This window comes from Salarias fasciatus, chromosome 12 (genome assembly GCF_902148845.1).
Source record: "Salarias fasciatus chromosome 12, fSalaFa1.1, whole genome shotgun sequence".
NCBI classification, from domain to species: domain Eukaryota; kingdom Metazoa; phylum Chordata; class Actinopteri; order Blenniiformes; family Blenniidae; genus Salarias; species Salarias fasciatus.
In genome coordinates this window covers 8,184,750-8,209,637 of record NC_043756.1, presented here as the reverse complement: position 1 = coordinate 8,209,637, position 24,888 = coordinate 8,184,750, and the positions used below count along the sequence as shown (strand labels likewise).

Genomic DNA, 24,888 nt, shown 5'->3' with positions numbered 1-24,888 from the left:
TGTGTAGACCCCACATGAACCAAATATAAGACTTAAATACAGGTTCAAAATGCTGCAGCCTGCAAATATCAAGTCAATTTCTAATTGATAAACGCAAACCTCTCAGTGTGTACAGAGGAATAAACAAGTCACATGAATACCAATCATTCCAAAACAATGACTCCGGCGACTCAAAATGCTTTTCTAAGACTATACACACACACACACACACACACACACACACATATGCACACAAACACACACACACACACACACACACACACACACACACACACACACACACACACACCAACAGCTGTCTAATTAAAAGGCAGTGCAGAGGGAAGGTGAGCAGGACCATGCTCCAGTGTTTCCCTTAACGAGCTGGGCTCAGGCAGCAACAGGAGCCGGCTGGCAGGGAACAGAACCACGAGCTGGAGGGAGCGGGGGCGCGGGGGGAGGCGCGGGGAGGGCAGATAAAAGGCTACGGGAGAGATTGTGTTTGAAGGATGAGAGAAGAGGAGAAGAGAAAGCTGGAGACATCCCCAGGGCGAGGATGTCTTCAGATCTGAATTCACCTGCAGAGATGCATTTTGACAAAAAAGGAAACATCTCAACCGTAATAAAGTCGGAACAGACGGAAGAGACCAGTCACAGGCGCGCTCAAAGAAACTTGAAGGATGTTTTTGGAGAGGCACATGTTGTTTCCTGTACGTGCATGTGCAGAGAAACATGTATGTGATTGTTTGCATAAATCAGAGGGGGACGGGGGGGAATATGTAAGAGGCATGCTGCTGAAGCCGGTGCCGAGGCTGGGGGCGGGGATGCTTATGATAAAATATTCAGCCAGTTTTATGGGCGTATACTCTATTCTCTTTTTCTCGCTCGGTGTTTGCACACGGATATGGACCCTATGGGAGCCGCCATTAGATCAGCCAAATGACTGCCTCTCTGCCATATCGGAGCCTTCTGCTTTTTTAAGCTTGGCGAATGCTGTGCTCCTCCATGCAAGGGCAGGTACAGCTGTGCCTGATTGCTCGCTTTTCACACACGCTTACAAGCAAACATGGACACACGCGTGCGCACGCGTGCACACGCAGCTGTGTTTCCATCCCCTCAGAGGACATTACATTGACTTGCATTCATTTCCTGGAGATTTACCCGAACCATAACCCTGCCTTGCCTAATCCTTCCAAGACCTGTTACTGAAATTTAATGATATACATTACAGGGATGCTGGCTTCATAATTTTGTCCCCCCCACCTCCACATGAGTAAAGCGAATACACACATCCTATTGAGTCACCCGCTGTTGCTGATAAGCTCAGCGGCGTCCATGCTGAATCCATTGCTGCGTCTTTTGAAGCCAAAACACAGACTTGTTTCTCATTGTCTTTCAAAGTTTTGAAATAATATCCATGAAAGTCACCACTGTGTTGCTTCCAAGATTTTAAGTGAACAAAGAACATCTCATGTCCTAAGACGTACCAGATTTCTGCAAAGGCACTCATGTCGAGGTTTTTGTTTTGTTGGTTTGTAAACAGACGAAGATAAATACAGAAAACATCGTTTACGCGGCTGTTAACCAATTTTGTTAATCAATCATCAGCACTAAACCGATCTGTTAAAAGTGATGAGATATCAGTGGAGCCACTTGTTTCTCCCTGACCTGCATAACCTCCCACTTGTAGATAAATGACGCCAGAGGGCCGGTACCTTGGTAATTCCTTTAGCCTTCACAGGACACGTTCACAAAGGATTGATTGTCACTAAAGGTCAAGCGACGGGTAAAGGTACTCGTTACAGCGACTCCACACTCTGTCAGACTGTCTGCTGCAGATACACACACACACACACACACACACACACACACACACACACACACACACACACACACACACACAATCACACATACTGTACTCTAAGAAACGAGCATCCAGACACACTAATATCCCTGCAGAATCACATGCAGCCGACTAATGACACTGACAAACCACAGTGCCGTTCTGCTCGTGAAAAATGCTATTTTACGTCGAGCCGCCTGCACGGCGGCACCAAACAAACAGCGGATGATTTGTGGGTCCTCCAGAGACCCGGTATGCATTCGCCGACATCCCTCCGCAGACACACAATGTAATTCACAAATACACCAAATGTATCCCTGAGATCTGCAGGCTCTGCCCGTGCGCCGGGACATCCATCCTCCGGTGTGTGTGTGTTTTTTTTTTCTGAGGGTATAACGCGAGAGATGGTAGCAAACAGGCAGCTGAGTGCAGAGAAGCACAAGAGACAAGGAGTCAGATTGGAGCTGACAGTCTCCACTGGTGTCGGTGGAAAATTTGACTGTTCATTTTAAGTGGTGTGGGGGTTTGATATCTCAGGCTCGCTCTGACAATATGGTAGACAAAACAAGGTTTACAGAAACGGCCAAATGTTAAGTGAGGAAAAGAGAGGGAGGGCGGCCAGCCAGCCTCCCAGCCCCCACCGCCTGCGCCTCGGTGTGGCCGTCCCCTGTGACAGGATGTCAGCATTGTTCAAATGCAAAAACAGCCCTCCTGCCTTCTGATATAAACTCAAGAATCTAAAGTCGGGCTGAGGAGGAAATTGAAGAGGGGCACACGGGGGGAAGCGGGGCACTGTGAATGAATCTTAATGTACTCTAAATCAGAGCAAAGCCTTGAAGGGTTGCGCGGCACTGCTGTTTATTTCTGTACTAAAGTCAAATCTCCACAGGCATGGCTGTGTGATGCCTGCTGGTGTAGGGAATCAATTCATGAGAGACCTTGTGGTGACAGAAGGGGAAATCACAGTGGTGTTTGAAAGTCATTCCAGGAGGGGTCTGAGGTAAACATCAAGGTTTGCCACTTTGCAGTGCCTCAAGCAAGGGACAGAAAGGAGGGAGAAATGCATAATTTTGTGGAGAACTCCATCGTTATGTGCTCACAGGCATGAGGGGCAGCAGGAATATTGCAGGTAATCGCAAATTACTGTAATGATTCAAACCTTTTGGATGTCAAAATAGTAAAAAAAAAACACTGATATTAGTGAAGTAACGCCACATCATATGAACATCACTTCCAAAGTCCATCCATTAAAAGTTAATTAGCTGCTGTTCTGGACTCCTGCTGGGTCTGAGGACACAGAGCCAAATATAGCGTGGCTCGTCGGGCCGTGCGTTCATTCGAGGGTGTTCAGCGGGATGCCGTGCAGTCGATCCAAGGACACAGGAGTCGAGGGCTGATTCAAGGGCACTGTGGAGTCCGGGAGGTGGGAGGCGGTGTCCCCGTCAGCCCACACAGCTGGACGAATCAGGCCTGACACACACGACAGCCTGGTTCAGTCCTTTAATGGCACGCAAAAAAAGAAAAAAAAAAAAACCCAATTGTCCGGTCAAGAGAGGAGAGGAGAGCAGGAGAGAAATCAGAGAGCGCAGGTTAAGGTCTAAGGACCCTGATCAATATGAGCCGGCCAGAGCCGCCGCCTGGAGCAGCCTGACACAATGACAGCAATGAAGAGTGACAACCAAATGTTCAGACTCTCGCCACCTCTCTGTTCTCTCTGAGAGGCCAGACAGAGCTTTTGTGCGGTTCCCCTCCAATCCATCTGCACCGGCAGGTAACTCCCGCCTAATGCTTTCAGACCACGTCAGATTTCTCCGGAAACAGAATGATGCACGGCCTCTTTCAAGTCTTTTATTTTTAACTATGACCCAACTGTGAATCATGAGCGGATCACTCTTGGAAGCGGTAAAAAGAGTGGATTGAAATCAAGAAAAGTGCTGATGAGCTGGCTTAATCAGCTCTTTGCATCAGTTGCCTCATGCAACCTTTGCAGTTGTTTCTTCTTGGATCTATGCGGTTTCTAAAATGTGTCTGGGTAGTCAAAATCGATATGTGCTCTCAGAAAAGGACTATTCCCACCCCTGTCTTGTCTGCGGAGTCTGCAGGGTTGAAACAGAGGTTATGTTGTTTCCTCAGCTCCTGGTTAACATAATAAACTGCTCCAGACCAGAAGGCTCGAGTCTCTCAGTGGTTTGTCTTTAATCATGTGTTATTATGAGAGAAGAGCGTAAATTATTATTTAGAGACACCCATCACAGCTTTCTACTTCACTGGAAAAAAGGAAACATCCTCTTTTTTTTTCTTAAAGATACTAAAACCTCCACTAATCCGTATTTTTCATAAAAACAGAGGATCAAGTGACTGTGTGAAATGGATTACACACAGTGGAAAGCACAGCATTTTATTCATTTATTTATTTTAATTTTAAATCTCTTCTATCTTGTCTCCAGCTGCCACAAAAAGAGCTCTGAGAAACCCAAACAGCTATCTGCACAGCAAGACAATGAAAGCTGAGAGTCAGGTGGTAAATTACATGCTGCAGCTATCAAATCTCAATTTTATTTTTTTCAGGCATATGACCCTGACAGAGAATATAAAAACTACTGGGAATTATTTTATCAGGTATCAAAAAAAAAACCCTTCAGTTAAAAACTGATGCTGCTTGTCATAACAGTTGTGTTGAATTTGCTCCTCGATCAAGTGGCGAAAAAACAGAATTAATTTTGAAGTGACGAGCTGTCAGATGAACAGTCTGACCTACTGGGGAACAAAAAACAAAAAACAAAAAAAAAAAAAAAAAAAAGAAGAAATCTCTGTCAATATAATCTATCATCACTGTACTGTGAGTTAAAAAGGCAGAACAATCATGCTTTATAGTGACTTTTGTAATCCCACTGTGAAACATTATGGAAATATATCAACAAAGACATGCAGCTGAGGACGTGAAAGGGCCTCGTTCTACCTCCAGTCCGGCGCGCAGACCATTTAAATCCCTTCCTCCCACTGTGCCTTTATTCCTCAAATGTAATTACAAGCCTGGTGAGGGTGGCCACAGTGTCCTGGGCAGGCTGGGCAGGCGGCAGAACAGCAGCCATCAGCAGCAACACTCTGGGGGATCAAACGACGGGGGGATCCCAGCCGGAGAGGCTTCGCACCTCGCCGCTCCGCAGAGCGCCGCGGCAGACCGACCGCACGCTTTTCAGCTCCGTTGGGCTCTTTGCTTTAGCTGCAGGTGGACAGAACTGGCCTGCCTGATAAAGACTGGGAAATAAGATTTTATAACAGAGCTTTAATGCACTTTATGCACACATTTTGCTCAAAATACATGTGTGCATGCGCTGCCTCCCACTGCTGGGGCAATTTGAGACAATGAGAATGGTAATCTCTCTCAGTGCATCTTGATGGAAACAGAATCCCATAAAGATTCCTTTTCTATGTCCCGCGAGGGAGGCGTGTGCCACCTGAGGCGACAGCGTCTCTGTCGTGAATGTGTGTGTAAAGGCAGGGGGGATCAGGTCCAGAACTGTCTAATTAGTTTCCTTAAGTCCAAAATGTCCCCGGACAGAACAGCAAAGCTCCACTGATGCCATTAATTTGCAGGTGATCCGGAGTCTGGGAAGCAGTCGGACAGAGCCAGAAGACGAAGGCAGATGAGGAATAAATGGCTGTGGGCGCGGGGCGTGGCGGGGACGAGACAGGAAGGGACGATCGGGAAATAATCGCTGCTTTTAAGGCATGTTTTTCCTGGGTGATGCTGGGCCACCTGCCAGTGGCGCCTCCAGCTGTGAGCGCACGCCACGGGACTCTGATTGACAGAAAGGGTAAATAGTTGCTAGCAGGGGCCCTGATTGTATCTCTCCCCTCTGGCAGAATGGGAGCCGGAGTGGAAGGGTGATTGGCTTTTGTTACAGCCCTTCAGCCACAAATTAAGTTGGCATCTCAGCCGAGCCGCCAGAGATGCACATTCGCTTAGAGCCGATTCCTGCTCCTAAAACGAGTCATGTGGCCAAAAATAAAAAAATAAAAAAACATCCAAGGAAACTCCCACACACAAACTCACAGCTGTCTCTGCTGCATTAATACAAGCCTTAAGAGGAAAAAAAAAAAAAAAGAGCAACAAGTCCTAATGAAGAAAGATAGATGGAGGAAATTTCAGGGAAAAGAAATGTTCAGGGAATAAGGAGGCAGGGCGAGAGCGAGACAGAGAGCAGAGGGGGGGGGGGGGGGGGGGGGGGGGGGGGGGTATGTTTACCAAACACTCTGCAGGGACTGTGTTGGAATTTGGAGGCCTGATTTTTCTGGAATGTCTGTTGTGTTCAGGTCACGCAATGAAAGAACGGGGATTTGCCAATGTAGGAGGAACACTTGGCTCCGTTAAACTCTCCCCCCTCCGAGGACGAGCTAAAGCTAATCGGCCGCGCTCCAGGTGGGAGAAACGTGTCCGCCGGGCAGGTTCTGAGCGTCAGCTGACTCAGAGCAGATGCACGAGGACCCGTCAAACTCTGCTTCTGGTTGAAGGCAGAAACGATAGGAAAAAACACCAGTGTGTCGTGGAACAAAGTGAGAATTTATCGGAGGTGGATTGGCTGCTTCACGCGGGAGTGACGGAACAACAACAGGCCGGTTCTGCTCTGCCGTGAGGTGACGGGACGCAGGCTTCGCCGCCGCAACACGCGCCAAACTGCTGCCGAACAAAGGCAAGCGGACTGGTTAAAGGGAGCAGAAAAAGGGCTGGAAACGAAAAAGAAGGGGTGGGAAGGAGGCGGACGTTGGAGGTACATCTGAGCCAACAGCAACAACTATTACATGACTCATCCCACATCTGCGGCAGCGAACGGTTTGGAGCTAAGGTGGGCTGTAACCAGAGCCTAACTGAATCTGCTGAGCTGCACAGCCCCTGCGCCCTCAGAAAGCCTGCTTCTCAAACATATACTTTATTGCTCCTGCACTCATTCAATCCTGACAGCCCTCTCCTCGAATTTTCCCCTTGTTATAAGTCTTGCAGATTTTTGCAAACTAAACAAAGGCAATTTGATTTAATGACACACTGACCCAGTCATAAAGTCTTATTTGTGCCGTATCCACTCTTCAGTGTCTGCCTGAATGCAGTCCTGTGTATATGGCCCGCAATAAACAAGCAGAGTACACACTGGAGACGAGCCCATACAAAACTCATCATCTCGGGAAACGTGAGATTCCTGCACAGTCCGGATAACAGCCATAAAGTGATTTTTCTCTGGCGCATCACTCCCGCGCTGCGGGCATACATGTGCAAACACACAAACTGCACACGCATACAAAGACAACGCTGGAAAGGTCCCTTTTGTCTGCTCAACACTGATGAAAAGCTACCCACTGCGAACTTCAATCACATTCGAAAATGAGTTGGAGACACGCTGCAACCCCGACAGTGTCATTAAGCTTGTCAGTCAATCCCACGGAGTACAAGGAGGGGGAAGCCGCCAGTGGCCTTCCCCAGCGTGATGCGCAGCCCTGAACTAGACCCGGAGGTACCAGAAGCCTCTCCTCTGCTGGCTCCTTCTGACACGAGCATAATGAAGCTATATGATTATGGATTCTGCTTTGCATGTCCATAAACTCCCAAATGTCAAACACCGAGACAAAGGAGTCATGCATATTCTAATGGTGTTCAGGGAAGATGATAACATACACTATCATGTGAGCAATGATAGCTGAATCCCATCATATATGTTCCCACGCGTTGAACCCCATGCAACGCACACACGGAGCTGCACGCAAACACGCACACAATACACGAAGCGAGATAAGCCTCCGCATGCTGTCAGAGGCTGCTGTGTGATTGGCCTCTGCGGAGCTACTGCTTCTCTCATCATTAACTCTTCAGAGGATCACACTACTCTAATCACGCTAAGCCTCTCTGAATGGCGATGAAGTCAAAAACGTGCCCATGCACATATTCACAGATGCCCAGCTCATTATACACACACACACACACACACACACACACACACACACACACACACACACACTTTGCAATCTCATGGCATAATAGACACAAGCAGCTGTGTGCAGCCTGTAAAATCAAGTTTGATATCAAACACAATATGAGCCAATTATGACCAATTTGCAGGAAAATTATAAAACTAAGAATCACTTCTGTTGTCAAGGGTGTAATTTCCATGGAGTGTGGTAACAGCACGTCTTCCTCACTCCTTAACACTCTGTGTTTCCTGCTCGATTTTTAGATTTCCTGTTTAATGAACACACTAGGATGGCTTGACCATGCCAGAATTCACCTTACCACAGTGTCCGCCGCTCATTTCAGTCACTTTGAATTAGTACCGCGAGCTTTACGAGCAGCAGCGAGCCATGAGCGTACTTTCTAAACCCAGGCTTCTCTCTCGAGTAACATATCGTAAAACTGGAGGATGCCGGTCGCCTGTGCAGCTCGCTCTCGTCAGGGACGATCAAAATGCTAATAGAGTCGAGGAAAAACAAAGGAAATGGACTATATCAAAAACAACACGTTAATATCTCCGGCAGTAACTGTCACAGCATACATGAATAATCAAATCTTGATCAAAGAAAGGTAAACAGAATGATATGCTGCGCCGTATAATTAATAAAACAGTCATTCCTCCACAGAAGTGTCTTGCAGTTGGATCTGCTGACAGCACCAGGAACAGCTGCCTCCCAAAACTAACCGAGGCAACGACAATATGAACCACAGTAGAATTTTCCTCAGGCCCGTCTATTGAATATTTTACAACCTTGATTTCTCTTGGACTTTTTTTATTTATATATATATATTTGAGAAAACACATCTACAGTCTCTTTCTGAGGCCGATGTGCAGCCAGTTGGGCTCTGTCCTGACTGTTATTTAGAGACCATACTGTGTGTGCTGCAAGGTCAAGTATAAGCAGAACCCGTAGGCCTCCGTCCCCTCCTAAGATGGAGTACTTTCATTTCACTCACTCGGGGCCTCGTATTTTCTCTCCATTTTATTGCTTTCTCTGAGGGCTTTCCACAAAGACACATTCCACCTCCTCATTCAGACACAGGGCTCCCGTCCAAGAGAGACGGAGGAAGGTCTGGACACTGTGCCACAAGGACAAGAATGCTGACACGGCTGTAACTGGGGACGAAAGCTAAAGATGAGACTGTACAGACGCCGAGTGAGGAAGAGAGCGCATCTCGGTGTACGAGAGATGTTCGGAGGCGTGAGCCCAGCCAAACTGAGGAGCTATAATCCCCGTCTTTGGCACCAAGTCAGAGGCTTGCAAAAGACCATTTCTTCACTCTGCAAAAATGCCGTCTCCTACATCCCCGTGTGTGCCGCTGCCATATATAATGCAAACATCAAACGCTTTGCATCGGCACTGCCCTCGCCCCGCTGTGGAAGACCCCGGGTCCCCTTGTAAAAGAGAAACCGTTCCCCAAAACACAGATGGACCGGTCCGAAACGCCGCCATCTGAATTTCACCTTATCTCCGAGGACAAGCTCATCTCTAGCTTACAGATGGCCGAGCAGTTAGGACTAATCTGATTTCTATCTTTGGCTTCACTCTTAAAAGATCTGAGGAAGGCAAAGGAGGAAGGGGGGGGGGGCATTTCTTTACAATTCATCCAGTTCCAGGGATATCACGAGGGGAACGGAGAACAAAAAACAATGCATCATAGGAACTCACAGCAGCTCATGTGTTCTTTTCATTGCACTGGTATGTATTAGCAGTCAGCGGACGTCAGCGGACTTTTTTTTTTTTTTCAGGTTGCTGGGCACACGAACAAACTCGAGCAGGTATTTGTTGATATGCATAAATTGACAATCATTTCCACAGGCGTGCCGACTAATCAGGGCCAGTAATTGCTCCAGACCAACAATCTCGTCCGGGCAGCAACCCAGAGGAAATTGTTGGTCCACAGCAGCGGCTGTGACTAACCTCTGACCCCAACTCCTAATCACCAATTAGCATGCAGCCCCTTTTTGCATATTGACATGAGACAAATCGTATCACCTCACAATGCCACGTAAACAGGCTGAATACAAACAGCCCGCGACATTAGCAAAAATCTATGCTACATCTCGACATCTTCTAAATGCAAATGTTGGAAACGTGTCTTGGAAGAGGGCAGTTGCAGAGGGAGTTGTGTTGGATATGTGGCTCTCCCTTATCACAACAATGTCTCTTCACCAACAGAGCGGCTGACATGATTCACGAGCCAGCGGACTCGAGGTGGTGTCAGTGTGCCGGCCAGATAAAATCCCCTCAGTCCACTAATATAGGTTTCTGTGTTGGGCTTTGCTTTACAAGCCACTGTAGCTAAGGAGCCATTTCACACTGCTGGGCTAGAAATGGGTCTTACTGTAGCTAAATCAACCCCATTCACCTCTCCCCAACTCTTGTCACACTGGACAGTATTACACAGTACACACATAATTTTACACACACGTTCAATCAACACATACACACGTCTTGGGCCTGCCTCTCTCACTCTCTGGCTCGCTCGCTCTTTTCCTCCGCCCTTTTATAACTACCTTCTGCCCCCACCTTTTTTTTCCCCAGTACCTCTCTTTCCTTTGCTCCTTCTCCTTCATTAAAATGGACTTCCTAAAGCCTCCATTTGTCTTGCTGACAGCTTCACTATCGATCGGGATGGAGAAAGGGATGCAGTTCCAGAGCTTTAAATGGCTCTCTGGCCGGGCTGGATGTGGGCTGGGCTGGACTACGGCCTAAGGGAAGGAGGAGGAGGAGGAGGAGGAGGAGGAGGAGGAGGAGGAGGAGGAGGAGGAGGAGGAGGAGGAGGAGGGGGAATGCCAGGTTTAACTGGGAGGTCTGTGCCGAGTCTGGACCCTGATGCACTTCTTTTTTGTTGTTGGTCACCAGTGAATAACACTCAGATTGCCCTGATGGCGGTAATCAGAATTTACATGAAAATGACTCACCAACTCTGTAATAAGGATTACACTGATGTGATCAGATAATGAATTAATCACACAGACGGAAAGCCAACACATTACCCAGCCCCTCTGGACCACTTGCAAGCTCTCCAGAAAGTGAGCGCCGTGGTGGGACCACTCGAAGCGCTGGAGAGTGGAGGTGGGAGCGCTGCGTTTGGCTGGACTCGCATGCTATTCGTTTCAATCAGGGCCCGGTGAACTAACGTTCCACTGGCTGGCACCTTTAATCGAGATTCATTTGTTATTGTCACCTATTGTCGGGAGAAGACGAGCTGGCACGTTCCGTCTTCATCCCTCTTCTCTCTCTCTCGCCACATGACATCAAATCCTCGTGCCAAAATTAATGATGGGACATTTGATTTTCCTAATGATTAAAATATCTATGGCGCGGTCGGCGTCCTGTGGCACAGAGGAAACCCCGAGGAGCATCCCGGTGATGAGCGCTATCCGTGTGTGCGTCTGCTGGCTGTCATCTATAATCATAACCTGCATCACAACACAGTATCAGAAAGCAAAGGAGCCTCGTGTGACCGTGTCACTGCTTATTTGTTATCTGATCTATCCCTCTGTATTGCAATTGATTCAAGCAGCAAGGGATGAAAAAGACAGACAAGTTGTAATATTCCAGACAAATCACTCGACGTCCCAACTATGGACGGTTCAATCGACGCAAAGCCCAGCAGTGTTTAGATTAAGGTCCTTTTAGAGGCGTATTAGCGGCGGCGTTTGTGATGCTTGCCTATCAATACTTTAATCAGTAAATCAAGAAGATTTAGCTTTGCACTGTGAATTTAAAAAAAAGCCAATGATGGCAAATACTTAAAGTGAAATGCATTAGCTCTTTGTAAAAGAAAAAAATATGGTGACATGGTCTGTGACTCCATGAAAATGGAGAAAGAGTGAAACAAACCGGAAATGAGAAGAGAAAGAAGATGAAAAAAAATAAGGTAAACAAGAGTTGTGTAAGCAAGGAATTGTAAGAGAAAATAATGGAAGGAGTGAAACTGATGTAGAAGGGTGGAGGAAAGGAGACGCAGCATGGGGAGCTGAGGAGAGAGAGAGAGAGAAGGAGGAGGCGGCGGCGGCGGAGAGCAGAAGTCGATATAACGGCAGTCATTCATCTCTCTGACAGCCTTCCAAATGCTCCACTGGGGGAGACACAACGCTGCGTCACCTCGAATGCAGCAAATGTTCACCGCAAACACACAGGTTTGCATACGCGGGACATACGCACACAGGGTGGGAAAAATACATGTTTATGAACCCTGACTCTGCCGTGCACGGACACAAAGAGCGCCATGTTCGGGGTCAACGGTCTGCCGTGCAGCGCAGCTCGGTATGTACGGCTTTACACCGCGACCCGCACCGGAGGAAACCTCGACGGCAGCTCAGAGCAGCTTAGGCTGAAAAACATCTCAGCTTGTAACGAGCACCATTACATTCCTACACAACTCCAAAGATATGTTCGTAATGTGTTTTCACTGAAATCTTCCAAGACAAGCACGCATGTAAGCATAACATGACACACACACACACACACACACACACACACACACGTGACACTGGACTATGGGTAAGCAGATGTGTGTGCCCATTAAAGCAGACGCACGCGCACACACACGTGTTTGCACACCATCACATGCACACCCTCCTTGCTCTCCAGTTCTGGTCATGGCCCATTGGCTGATGCCTGCCGTCCATCTCCCATGATTCATGGCTAAAGCGAGCTGCTGTAAAGCAGTTCTGAGCCAGTGGGCCGAGGAGAGCCTGTGTGTCATTAAGGCACAGCGGGCTGGACATGCCGCGAGACTATGGCCGCCTCCACGTCTCGGTCCGGCACAATGGGAGGCGAGGAACCAGGTACTTTTTGTTTGTGGCCGTACTCTGTTTCACGAGAAAAGTAATATCAACAGCTGAGTGCACTTACAAACTGCCTTGCCTTATGGAGTGTGCACGGTGAACAGGAGAGGTGTTGCTCTTCATTTCGTGGGGCACTGATCTTCAGCTCCCCCACCCAACACTTCAGTCAAATTAAGTTTCTGTAATCCCAAATCCTCTCTCTTAATCAGGAAATCAGTGGAGGCTAAAGAAAAGAGACAAGGGTGCCAAATTCCCCACTTCTGCCATCATCTATTAGTGTGAGCCCCAAGAAAGGCAGTGAAGGCACATGTCCATACTCTAATGACTCCTTAATGATCCCCTCCTCGGCTGGAGCACCGACAAACACTGACAAACCCTGACCTTGACACGAGGAACACCCACTCCTAACGCTCCACCTCACCCTGGATTTAGAGGCTCGCCTCTCAGCCCTCGGCCTCATTATACCGGCTCGGGTCCGGGAGGATCCGCACAGCCCCAAACAAGAAGCAAGATAAACACTCATGATGAAATGGTCTGTGTCACTTTCAGAGCGAGGGGCAAAGTTTGAGCAAATTCCTTGCGGCAGATGGAGTGAAAGAAAGACAGAGCCTAGATAAACAAAGGCTGAGTGAGGAAAGAGAATAGTAGGAGACAGAGTTGAACTGCAGAGCCAATGGAAAGAGAAAAAAACACACACACACACACACACAGCTCGTATCCCTCTTTGCTTTCTCCTGATTCTGATTTCCATTTCAGCGTTGGGTCGGGGGAGTCGGCATCGAAGACTCTTTATAACTTCACACAAGACATAATTACAGAGCACACCACTGTCAGCCCGCCTCAGTTTCTCCTAAATACTCACACCCCAAATTAGGGGTTACCTCCTTCTAGCTAAACCCAGTATTTAAGACGAAAACGTCACAGACACGACAGAGGAGAGAAGGAGAACAGCGAGGATAGACCTAGTTTAACAGCTTTGTTTTACAATGACAGAGAAGGCCTTTGTTAAATTTGAGTACTGGCAGGTCTCGGATAACACCAGGTGTGAAAACTGGGACAAAAACAAAAGTTGGGGGAAAAAAAAAAGACTAACGCACCTAGAAAGACCAGAGAGCGACTTTATATTCTATCCGCTCTATGTATGACAGCTGAAAATCTGCTAAGGAAATTTCCAAAAGTCAGTGAGCTAAAGAAAAACACAAACTTCACGCTAGAACATGACCTCACTGGTTTGGACCGTGGCTCCCAGTCCCAGTGGCGGATGACAGCACACTCGCTCTCTGAGCCTTTTTCATGCTAGTCCTTCTCTGTTTTGTTTTTCTTTTCTATTTTTTTTTTTTTTTTTTTTTTTTACAACTTTTAATCTTCATCGAATTTCCAGATCAGACCCATAATGATCTGTTAGTGGCATTGAGTTCGATGGTCAGTCGGCGGCAAAGGGCCAAAACTATACATTTACCACAAAGAGCCAGGACAGAGATTTTCCATTTATAAGAAGATGAAAAGAGATCTGAAGCCAGTTGTCCTTGCTGATATAACAGGACCCTGGTACTGTACTGCCTCTTGATTTATTGGGAACACTCATAAAGGATTCCTGCTTTTTGTCTCTCCCTGCTCCTTCATCACGGGCAGGCCACCGTTCACCCTGGATTAGACATTACTCACTGTTGTGGTAGACCAAAGCTTTACACCAAAATGCTCTCTTATACAGTCGTAATACAGTCAGCATTAGCAGACATATAGACCAGTACATGCTGTACTGATAATGACCCAGAAGAAACGGCGCCACAACACGATCCACAAATGCAATTAGTCCAATGATCTGATGGCTGTTGGTAGTAAACATTTTGACAGTTAAATCAGGACGAAGAGTTATTATTCAGTGGCAGGGAAAGTGCTCAGAAAGGCGCAGCGCAGAGATGCTCTTTGATTATCTCTGGGGATTTCTTTAAGACCCGTACGGCTCGCTCTGCGACTTGTCTCACTGCTCTGTGAAGACGTCAACACCTGTCCAGATGTCAGCAATTAACTTGATGGGTACAATCTCATTAAAATCTGTACGCCAAAAGATTTACAAATACAAAGCTGGGATACACACACGTTGTGTGTTCCCTACCCTCTGGCAGCTGTGACTCAAAATCTACCTGTTGCCTAATCCTAATTTTTTTTACCTTAGTCTAATCTCAAAGCACGTTTTCATCTGACGTTTTTAATGATTCTCTCAATAAGAACACATCTAGGTCCTTACAACAGTAATTCAATTCACATCAATGCACATAGAAAGCTTGCACACATTTCAACACACACAGATACAAACCTAGAAATACACAAAACACACATCAAAAACAGTTTCAAGTTCACAGAATGCATTTCAATGCATCTGTTATCTTCTTCCAAGCGTTTCGGTCTCATGATCAAAACCTTAAGCTGAGCAGAATCAAAACCCACATCCGGCGCCGTATCAAAGCCACATGGTCCACCAGGTCCTTTTATCACATCAAGCATTTCGCTGCATATATGATTTCATTAGAGTCGGGATATTCTCTGTAACTGCCACACATTAATCACAGTTGTTTCACTGCACAAATAGCAGAAATTCCTGAAGAGCCGCTGTGGACTGAAATCACCGCTATGTCTTTTGTCTTTCTCAGTTCTCTCAGTGCTCGTAGACTGCAGGCCGAACGCTGGAAATCCAGTCCGAAACAACATCCTGTCCCCGGGCCTCTAGGAAGTGACCTCAGCTTCAGAGAGGCCAGATAAAAAGTCCACATCAGAAACAAAAACACCGGGCTGACTATAATGAGGTATCCACCAGGCTCCAGTGTGTTCTGAGGGAGACCAGGTGGTGTGACACACATATGACTCTGATTAGGGGGCCTGCAGACGAACAAGAGGAGAGACGGGGCAGCAGACCGGGCTGCACTGAGCCAACTGGGACATTTAGTGTTTGATGTAAGTATTTGTGCTATTCAGTGACCTCCAGCAGGCGCAGGGACGCTCCTGTATTCATATGTGGTCAATTAGGGCGGTTTGAGCATTGTTTTCCTGAGCTTAGTGACTGTTGTCCTGATACACTCACACTACTGTAAAAAAAAAAAGCTTTAAAAGCAAAAATTTGTCGGGAAACTGAGTGTAGTGGAGATGAATACAGACTCACGGCCAGAATCAAAACAGTATTTGGCAGCGACGACTGTGGACTCACACTCGTGCTTATGCCCCGCTCATATCCACACACCGTGGCAGCGAGCGATGTCCAGGGCACCTCTGGCGTCATTCTTCAACAGCGAGTTTCATCCTGGCACGTTGTGCTACATTTTACTGGACTGTTTAAATGTCTCCTGATATCAGGCAACACAAACAAGCCGGCCCGCCGGCCTGCTGGGGAGGATAAGGAACGGAGGGGAAACAGCAGCTATTCTTCTCCCCGTCTGACGGGAATTGTGTTGGAACAAGCACCTGTCACCCTCCAACAATGACCGCAGAGGTCAGACGGCAACAGACAGAGAAGTGGGAGACAGTCAGAAGAGAGCGAGGGCAGCAAATAGTGAAAAAGAAAAAGGAGATCGGTCCGTCCGAATCATTTCCCTGCTTCTCTTTTCAAGTTCTCCTCTCCCCCCCTACTCTCTCTCACTCCCCAAAACAATGTTTTATAAATCACATTCCATAACAAGCATATGTTGCTCAGTCCCAGAACCGTTTCCTCGTGAACCAGATAAACATCAGCACAATATCTGCATAAACGGTTTGCATTGATAATAAGGCGAAGCAGCTGCTGAGGCCGTCCTATTGGCCTTTCCTTCAACTGCCTCCTTCCTTCTCCTCCCCCATCACCTTCATCTGTTCCCTGCACAAACTTGACACATATATTTTTTTTTTTAAATAGACAAAGAGCAGCAGCATCCCGGTGTCCTTCAGACTCCTCCTTCAGGCGCCCTCTACAGCGCCAGAACAGAGGAGTGCTGTGCGCAGCATAATCCCACAACAACAACACGAGAAGAGAGTCGCAAAGAAACTTTCTAACCCCGATTCTCCCCGACAGTGACGACGACTGCGCTCTTTCTATTTCAAGACCGCCGTAACGGGCTCCCAACGTGCGTTTTCGTACCTCTCTGTCCTTTAACTTCATGGCCAGGACCAGCTGGTTGCGATGGTTGGTCAGCGCTTCGCGGTAGTTCCCCTTGGAGAAGAATGCCGAGCCCAGATTCCCGTGAGCGCGGCATTCCCCGGTTTGGTCACCTGAAAGAGGTAAGGAACAGAAACAGATGGTGGGACAAATGAAAATAATCTCCACAGTCATGCCTGCGGGATTACAAAGCAAACGGTGTTTATTTCACATCATTGTCCCGCCGCCGCCGCCGCCGCCGCCGAGCAGCGAGCTGATGAACCACATCTATGCCACCGACATGCCGCTGCAGCCTTAAAAGGGAAAGCGGCCGTTATGAGCTCTCAGCAGCGGAGCGGCTTTCCTGACAGCTGGTAGTGTTGATCTCAATGCTCCAGAGGGTGAGAGGGGAAAGCCTTATTATTTCTGCCTGACGGAGGCCCCACAGCCTGGGCCCGAGCCTCCGCTTCACCTGGGAGCCGCGGCTCCTTATCTCCAGCTGCTCGGCCCAGTCATGTGTCAAACTGCGTGGGGGTGAAGAGAAGTGGAGCCAGTCTGTGCTACTCTCTGCTTCCTTTTTTTTTTTTTTTTTTTTTTTCTGATCTTGAGTTGATTTTTTTTTTTCTTTCCCAGAAATTGTCTCCACTCTTCGTACATTAAGACCAACAGGGAAGATCCACACTTACAGTAAGGCAGACAAGTTTTAAACAAGGATACAGAATAAGATATGGTTAGTTAAATTGTGAACTTTTAGATTTATAAATAAAGACAAAAAAAGAACATCTAAGCTGTATAGAGGAAGAAGAAATCACTTATACAGAAGCTGACACTGTTGGACCTTTCTTTGTTGTGTTTGCATGTTCTTCCTGTGACTGCACTGGCTTACTCTGGGTTCCTCTGATAATCAAAAAACACACTGAAATAACCGTGACCCAGAACTGATCTCGGGTGTGAATTTGTTTGTGGATCTGTGTTTCTGTTTTTGTCCTGCGATGGAAAGACTCTGGCTTTCCATTTCCCCGGTCTGATGGAGCGGGAATAGAAGATGGGTGGATGTTTACAATGTGACTGTGCTAACATTTGCTCAGTCGCGATAAACAGAAATTACAGTCATTTATTGGTTTACAGGTATTTGATCACAAACCAGTCAGACGTGCAAATTTGAATGTTTGAATAAACAGTAAATATGTCAAAATGTCTGCGAAACAAGTCTATGAAATGTGTTAACGTTCTAAATCTTCACTTCCTCTTTTGCCTGTTACTCTTGGTTACATATTTCGGCTGCTGAAATGAAAAATTTCCATTCAAGTATATCAAGGGAAGCAAAATTCTAAGAGTGAATAAAGACGCAGGCCTTTGTTTGACTCTGTGGTCTCACCTAAGGTCTTGGCCACCTCCAAGTCCTGCTGCATGTATCCGGTACTTTTCTCTGTGTTGCCCAGGGACCAGTGGGCGCTGCTGAGGGCCGAGAAGACGGAGCCGCGCAGCTTCAGGCTGCAAGTACCGATCTTCAAAGCGGCTTCCAGCACCACAACAGAGGCCGTGTGGTGGCCGGCTGTCAGCAGCTCCTGGCCGATCACGGACACCACCACAAATGGACTTTTGTCCAGCTTCATCTTCTGTAGCTGCTGATAGGTGGGCTCGAGAGAATCTGCGCAAGAAAGAAACCAGGAAGACAGGAATGAGAAACAGGCTACAGAATATATTTAAAAAAAAAAAAAAAAAAAAAAACTTGCTCTGACAGAGTGACAGAGACTGGCTGACAGTAATGGTATTGCATGTTTACCAACTTTGACAAAAGTGACGGCAATCTGAATTCAGATTGTGCTTTAATGAAGTAATGGCGGTGCTTTGTCGGCGTGTAGCTTGACTGAATGAAAGCTTTTACTGTCAAGCTAACAACTCGATACATAAGCCATTTCTCTGCGCCTTTTCAACAGAAATGCATAAAAACGGCTGGAGTGCCGACCGCCGTGGGAAGCGGTCTTTAGAATTCACAGAGCAAAACGATACCTCAGCTTTTTGTTTCAGTCGATACGTCTGTTTGATTCTATCTAAAGCAGTGACAAGGTTTCGAGAAAGAGCTTAAAGAGTTATATGGGAAACAAACACGGCGAGCGCAGACGAGCAGCGGCAGAGAAGGAATGCAGAGCAAAAGGAGGCACACAAGGTGACCTCTGAAGAGGCTGAAAATGCACACAATGACATAAATCAATGGCGGGCCGCGTGGGATTCCAGATCCACCGCCCCTTCAGATTACAAAACCCTTCGGCGCACGGCAACGTCCGACGACACGAAGGCGGAGCGAGCGAGGCTTGACCAGGAATGTGTGTGTCCTTGTGGCTATTGATGCCTCCGTGGGTATGTTTGGCTTCATGTATAGGAGCGTATCTGGGGAATGGCCTCGTATTTGCAAATATTTTTGAGGAGTGCTGCAGTTAATTAGGTCAAAGAGGTTTATAGGAGGCTGCATGCCGAACAGAGCCGGCTGTGCCGGTATGAATTAGCATGTGCGGCCACGTGTGGAGTCTACGTTTCATCACCGGGGCCAGGCTTTCATCAACTCGGTTTTATTTGTCTCAACAAATATTTAGAAATAAGTACACAGGCGAAATATCTGAAGCAACTCAATATTTCACAAACATGCACACACGCACACACGCGAGCTCACGATCGGAGATGCATCCCCACACAAGCACTCAAAAGCATAACTGATGATGCACTTTCAAGAACGTCGCTTCTCTTCCTGCACTTGGCAGAGTGTCGTGCTTATCGAGACAGTGCGTGCATATAATATCCATTCATAGCTTGTAATTGCCTTCAGAGTGACACCAAGAGCCGAGTCATAAATCAAACACAGAGAGCTGCCTTTTTTTTTTTTTTTTTTTTTTTTTTTAAAGGTGTCATGACTGCTGCATTCGTAAACAGGTACTTAAGACTACAGCAGAGTACTCTGCTTCTCGCTCGCACCCTGGCACACGAATAAAGCCTTTACGTACTCAACGCTGAGCCTTCGATCAAGGCAAGAAGCAAGAATTACAACCTCCACCTCATTGACATGCAAACAAGTCACAACACAAAGCTATAACAGTGAGTCATTCCGGCCCTGACATCCCCTCCTGTGTCTCACGCTGCAGCCAAGGCCACGTCTTTGTGTGGATGTACGCAGTGTTGCAGGCAGGAAAAATCTCCCATTCGAACGCGTGTTCTGTCTTTTCTCATGCAAAGTAAAAAATAAAAAAAAATAAAAAAAAACTACCTCCTGCACTGAGGATGTAACATTGGCAGCTCGTCAAAGCTAAGACGAAAAAACTACATACCACTGCATCAGTTACATTTTTATCCCAAAAAAAAATGGGTTATATAAAAAAAAATATGTAACCTACTGCTGTGCTACATCACCGAATAAGATTAGCAGAATTATAAATATGTGCTCACAAATTATGATAAAATTATAGAACCATATGCATTTTATGAAGGATTATAACAAGACAAACCCAAAAAGAACAATATAACAAAACATCAATAATTTCTGAATGCTGTTTGTAGCGATCTGCACTGCAGATTCCCAGTTTAAGTCCAGGGTGTGTCCTGCCTGCACCCATTGCCCAGGTCCAGCACCCCGAGACCAAGAGAAAATGAGATAAAACAGCACTGAACATATGTGGAATAACAGGCTGGACTATTAAAATGAAATCATAACGCCCTTCATACCAGAGAAAAGAAGATCATGTCGCTTGTTAAAACCCATATTTATTAAATTTATTTATTATATATTTATTGTTTGTTCATATTTTGATTAAAACATAAAATGTTACACTTTCAAATAACGTTCTTTTTTGAATTAAAAATATGTACTTTTTTGGCATTAAGAAAACTGAGGAATAACACACTTTTTTCTTGAAGTACTAATAAGATCTTGGTGGCAAATTCCCCTCCACGGAGGTCCGCTGTCAAGCCGAGTTATATAAGCGTCCCTACGGTGCTCGTAGTGTTTAAAAATCAAAGCCATTCAGCTCAAAGGCAACTCGGCAGGACAGCTGCTAATGAACAGGATCCACGTTCTGGAGCGAGCGAACCCTCTTTTAACAGCAAATGATCCGGCCTCGGTCAATAGCAGCCTCACCATGAAACAATGTCCTCTAAGGTTTTTTCTGGAGGGATCTTCCACTGAAAGCCCCTTTCAAGTTAGCATATGTGGGAAACAATCCAATAATTAACAACTAATGGCCTCTTTAAACTCTGTGGCCCTTTACAGCTGAAATAAAGACAGAACTGGGTCAGGATGAGGAGTAAAACTAAACACTGCCATGGTTTTATGGAGATGTGAGGGGTTTATTTCCACGCCAGGACAATGCTGATATAGGATGAGAAACGGCTCCCAGGAAGGTTTGAAGATGTAGATGAAAAGAGACTGAAGGGAAAAAAAGTGAGGTGATGTTGTGCTGCGCGTCTTTGTTGCCGTCTGAATTGTATGATACACTGAGAATTGTGGATTCATAAATGCAATACAAAAATAAATTGCTGTGAAAGTAAGGCATGCTTTGATGATTTCAACACACGCCGACTCCTGGAAGACATATGCCTTAATATTGTTCGTGGAGGTTCATTATTTCTCTTCCTCTATCGTGATTAATTTATTTGTTCTTTCTGGGGGTACGAATATAATCAACTGGATCTGTTCACCCGATGGCAAAAAATAAACACAGCGTTGCTTTGAGGGGACTGAAAACATCACAGGGTGTGGAGATGTGTGTGGTAAGATACACGACAGAGATAAGTGAGCGCTGCAAGAACTGCTAGATACAATCGGGGCTTTTCTTGCCAAATACTGTAACTACATTGACTTCACAGACAGAGTCAGTGCAGTGCAGGGGAATCAAGCGCAATTACAAAGGGATTACAAGTTTTCATTCAATAAACAAGCCCAGGGTTTGCCCCCTTAAATGTATGTGTAAACTTTGACTGGAAATGCACAGCACATGTGATTTAAGGTGAAACCATCTCCTTAAGAGATGATGGCAAACTTCCCACTGTGCTGAACGACTCCAGTTCATTTGGCAAGAGACCAAATCAACAAGCTGAATCCTGGGATTGTAACTTGCCTATAAGCAGGCAGAAACGGGGTGAAAAGCGCTCACGTTCACCTGCCTTTCACTTATCAAGGGACTTGGGCTGAGTAACACTGATTATCCCCCCCCCTCCCCCTTGTTTGCCGGCGTAACATTGATTATCGTCCCCAGTGCCAGCAGCTCCTCTGAGAAGATCATTGCTCTTAATCCTGCGACCCAGCTACCTCTCCTCACCGCACCTTGGATTAGGTCCTCCAGCGGCTGCCTGGCACTCCGGGAAATAGGGTAAACAATTATGGGACTAAATAGCTTGGGCTAAACATTGGTCTTTCCCCTACTGAGAGGGCCCATTCTGGTCCATAATGCTCAGGTCTGGGCTCACACCCAAGCCCTTTTCTTGTTTCGGTTCCAATGACAGGCTTATACGCTCACTGTCACTAAGATGGGCTTTCCATTCTTCACTCTCTTTGCATTTTTTTTTTTTTTTTTTTTTTGCATTTGCACACAAATATTCAGAGCAACCCTGTATTCAATCAAGGAAAAACTGATTTTTCACTGAACAAAGCCTTTCAGAGCTACTGATCTCATTGCACAGTTGAGTAATTTTTTGGATTATAAAACAAGGCCACATTTATTCAGAGGCGCAGTTTCAGCACGGTCTGGCGAGGAGATGGTGACAAAGCAAGACTGCAGGGTGACTCGGTCTGCGTTGGCAGTCGGCGGAGTCCAGATCTGAAGCATAGTCAATCCTCTGCAGTGGTCATCTGAAATAAAACTGTTGCCAGGTTTGTTTGGAGGCTCATTACGCTGGAAAATACTGATTATTCACGGACAATCGGGTCACTGCAGTCGCCTGATACAACAGATAGTAACACATTACAGTAATAATTTTACATTTTAAAGTCAATCTCAACCTGAATGCAGTCCTTATTAAACCACTCCGCTTGAGGGAAAAGGCTTACACAGGGTCAGACGCAGACAATGGAATTAGCGCGGGATGCTCATTAAGATAGCAGGCTATCTGTGTGTGTGATCAGCGGACTGACAATACGATATGCTGAAGCTGCAGGCCTCCGAGTCCGAAGGTAAGCGCTTGACACCGGCAGTCAGTCACAAAGACGGCCAGACGGGCAGATGGAGAGACGAGCCGCCCGCACGACGGGTTCAGAACTGACAGCTAAAGTCACCGCGACGCACGTATTGACTGACAGCGCGAGCGGCGTCCGCCAGACAGGCTTTCAGGCTGCAGCAGGACAAAACGAGAAGACGCGAGGACCTGCCGCCACGCGCGCGCACCTGACACCGCGTCCCTCACCTCGTAACGGTGACTTCATGGCGGCTTCCACCATGCCCACCAGCAGCTGGAGGCTCTTGGGGTCCTGGGCCAGCCCCGAAGCGAAGGCCGCCAGAGCGTCGGCATGGCGACCAAGGTACTGAAGGGCAACACCCTGTCGGAAGTATGCCTGCAGAGAGAGAGAGAGAGAAGTAACAGTCAGTTATCAGGACACCAGTCTGCTGCCAAAGCGTGGGGCTTTATTCACACACATTACCAGACACACTCATTTCACGCCATTTGCATTTTTTCCACATGAGCAGTTTTCCGAACATGGCACCTCTCTCCTTTGTATTCCCCTAATAGAGTGATCACTGGGCTTTTTTGTACTTGTTAATTGGATTATAAGTTTTACATAAATGAACATGTTACACTATGGCTGGCTGCCTTCATAGGAGCCACTGTTGTTTTCCTGTTCAGTTTTTTTTTTTTTTTTAAACTCTGTTTGCTCTGGGAGTAAACTGCACAAGTCAAGCGGTGGGATTTCTTGTTGGTGGAGCAGAGGAGAGAAAGAAAAAGGGGAATAAGACAGAGCTACTTACTTGAGTCTGACTGCAACTCCAAAAAGAACATCTATAAATACTTCAGATTGTTCATTCCCTTTGACGGGACGCAGTTGTAAAATAATAACAAAAGTGGCTGAAGCCTGTTTTGCCATATTTTTACATCAGATATGTGCCTGTGTTATGTTTTGGATACTAAAATGGTTTTTCAAGCAGAAAAGAATTAAAAAGCTTTGTCAACCACTCATTTATTCATAGAGCTGAGAGAGTCGCAGCACCAGTGAGACAAACTGCAAGCAGCTCCTGATGGAGTATCTTTCTCTTATGTTTTGAAACATCGTGCAGACAGAAACCTGAAACAGGCTCCTCTCTCCGGGATCCAAAGCCCATCAGTAAGTGAGTCGGGTGTTTTTTTGGTTCTTCAGCATGTCTGTTTGGACTCACCAGAGAGAAGAGATGTTTCATCCGCGCACGTCTATGCGTCTAAGGCCTGATCAGACAATAATCCCAGCGAGCTGCTAAACCTGACTCTGGTCCAGTCCAACAACGGCACCAAAAAAAAGGACAGAATGAGACTAAAACTGCCTCTCAGGATTGGCATATTTAGGCTTAACACTCTGAAGCACGATTATTTTGCTCAAAGATGACTCTAAAATGTAAACTGTCGGTGTTTGAGGCCCTCGCCTTCTTGCTGCTGCTTGCTTGCCATGCAGCGGCAGTACGGCCACCTCCTCACTGAGGAGACAGTCAGTCCATTCGCAGCTTCCAAAAGCGACACGGGGGCTAATTTGCCATTAGCATCTAAGAGGCCTTTTCATTAGCGGTCCCAAGCTTCTCTGTTAGCCGCTCTAGGAAGTGAGAAAGGCGGGCAGGATTAGGGGAAAATGAGACATGACATCGAATTTATAGAGACCAGTAATTAATTTTGCTTCCGTCCGAGCCCCCCACTGACTACCAATCTCTTTGCAGACCTGCCGTCCCTTCACCCCCTCCTCCATCTTCTCCGCCTCCCTTCACTTGCATCCGGACTCCATTGAAAACGACGAGGACAGGGATTAAATTCAAAGCATTAACCTTTGTTCTAACACTGTTATTATAGCAGAGGAGCGCAGGCCACTGTATGCGCTCAATATTAATTGCATCTTGTGGCGGTGGAGTTTGAGCAGGATGCACTTGCTCCGACTTTAGAGGCCCACAAACGTTTTGCCCGAGGGAACAAAAGACATTTAAAAGCACTTCTCCCTTTGATTAGATTTG

General features: G+C 46.6%; 1 protein-coding gene across 3 annotated transcripts in view; it reads right to left on the bottom strand.

Moving 5' to 3' along the window:
* The window catches only part of LOC115397898 (tetratricopeptide repeat protein 28), a 161,508-nt gene that overhangs the window by 39,590 nt on the left and 97,030 nt on the right, over window positions 1-24,888 (bottom strand). For all 3 annotated transcript variants that reach the window (XM_030104421.1, XM_030104422.1, XM_030104423.1), the window contains 3 exons: window positions 23,111-23,258; window positions 18,102-18,374; window positions 16,727-16,857 (listed from right to left, as the gene is read on the bottom strand). In XM_030104421.1, coding sequence (XP_029960281.1) covers window positions 16,727-16,857; window positions 18,102-18,374; window positions 23,111-23,258 — 552 coding nt within the window. The remainder of the gene's footprint in view (window positions 1-16,726; window positions 16,858-18,101; window positions 18,375-23,110; window positions 23,259-24,888) is intronic.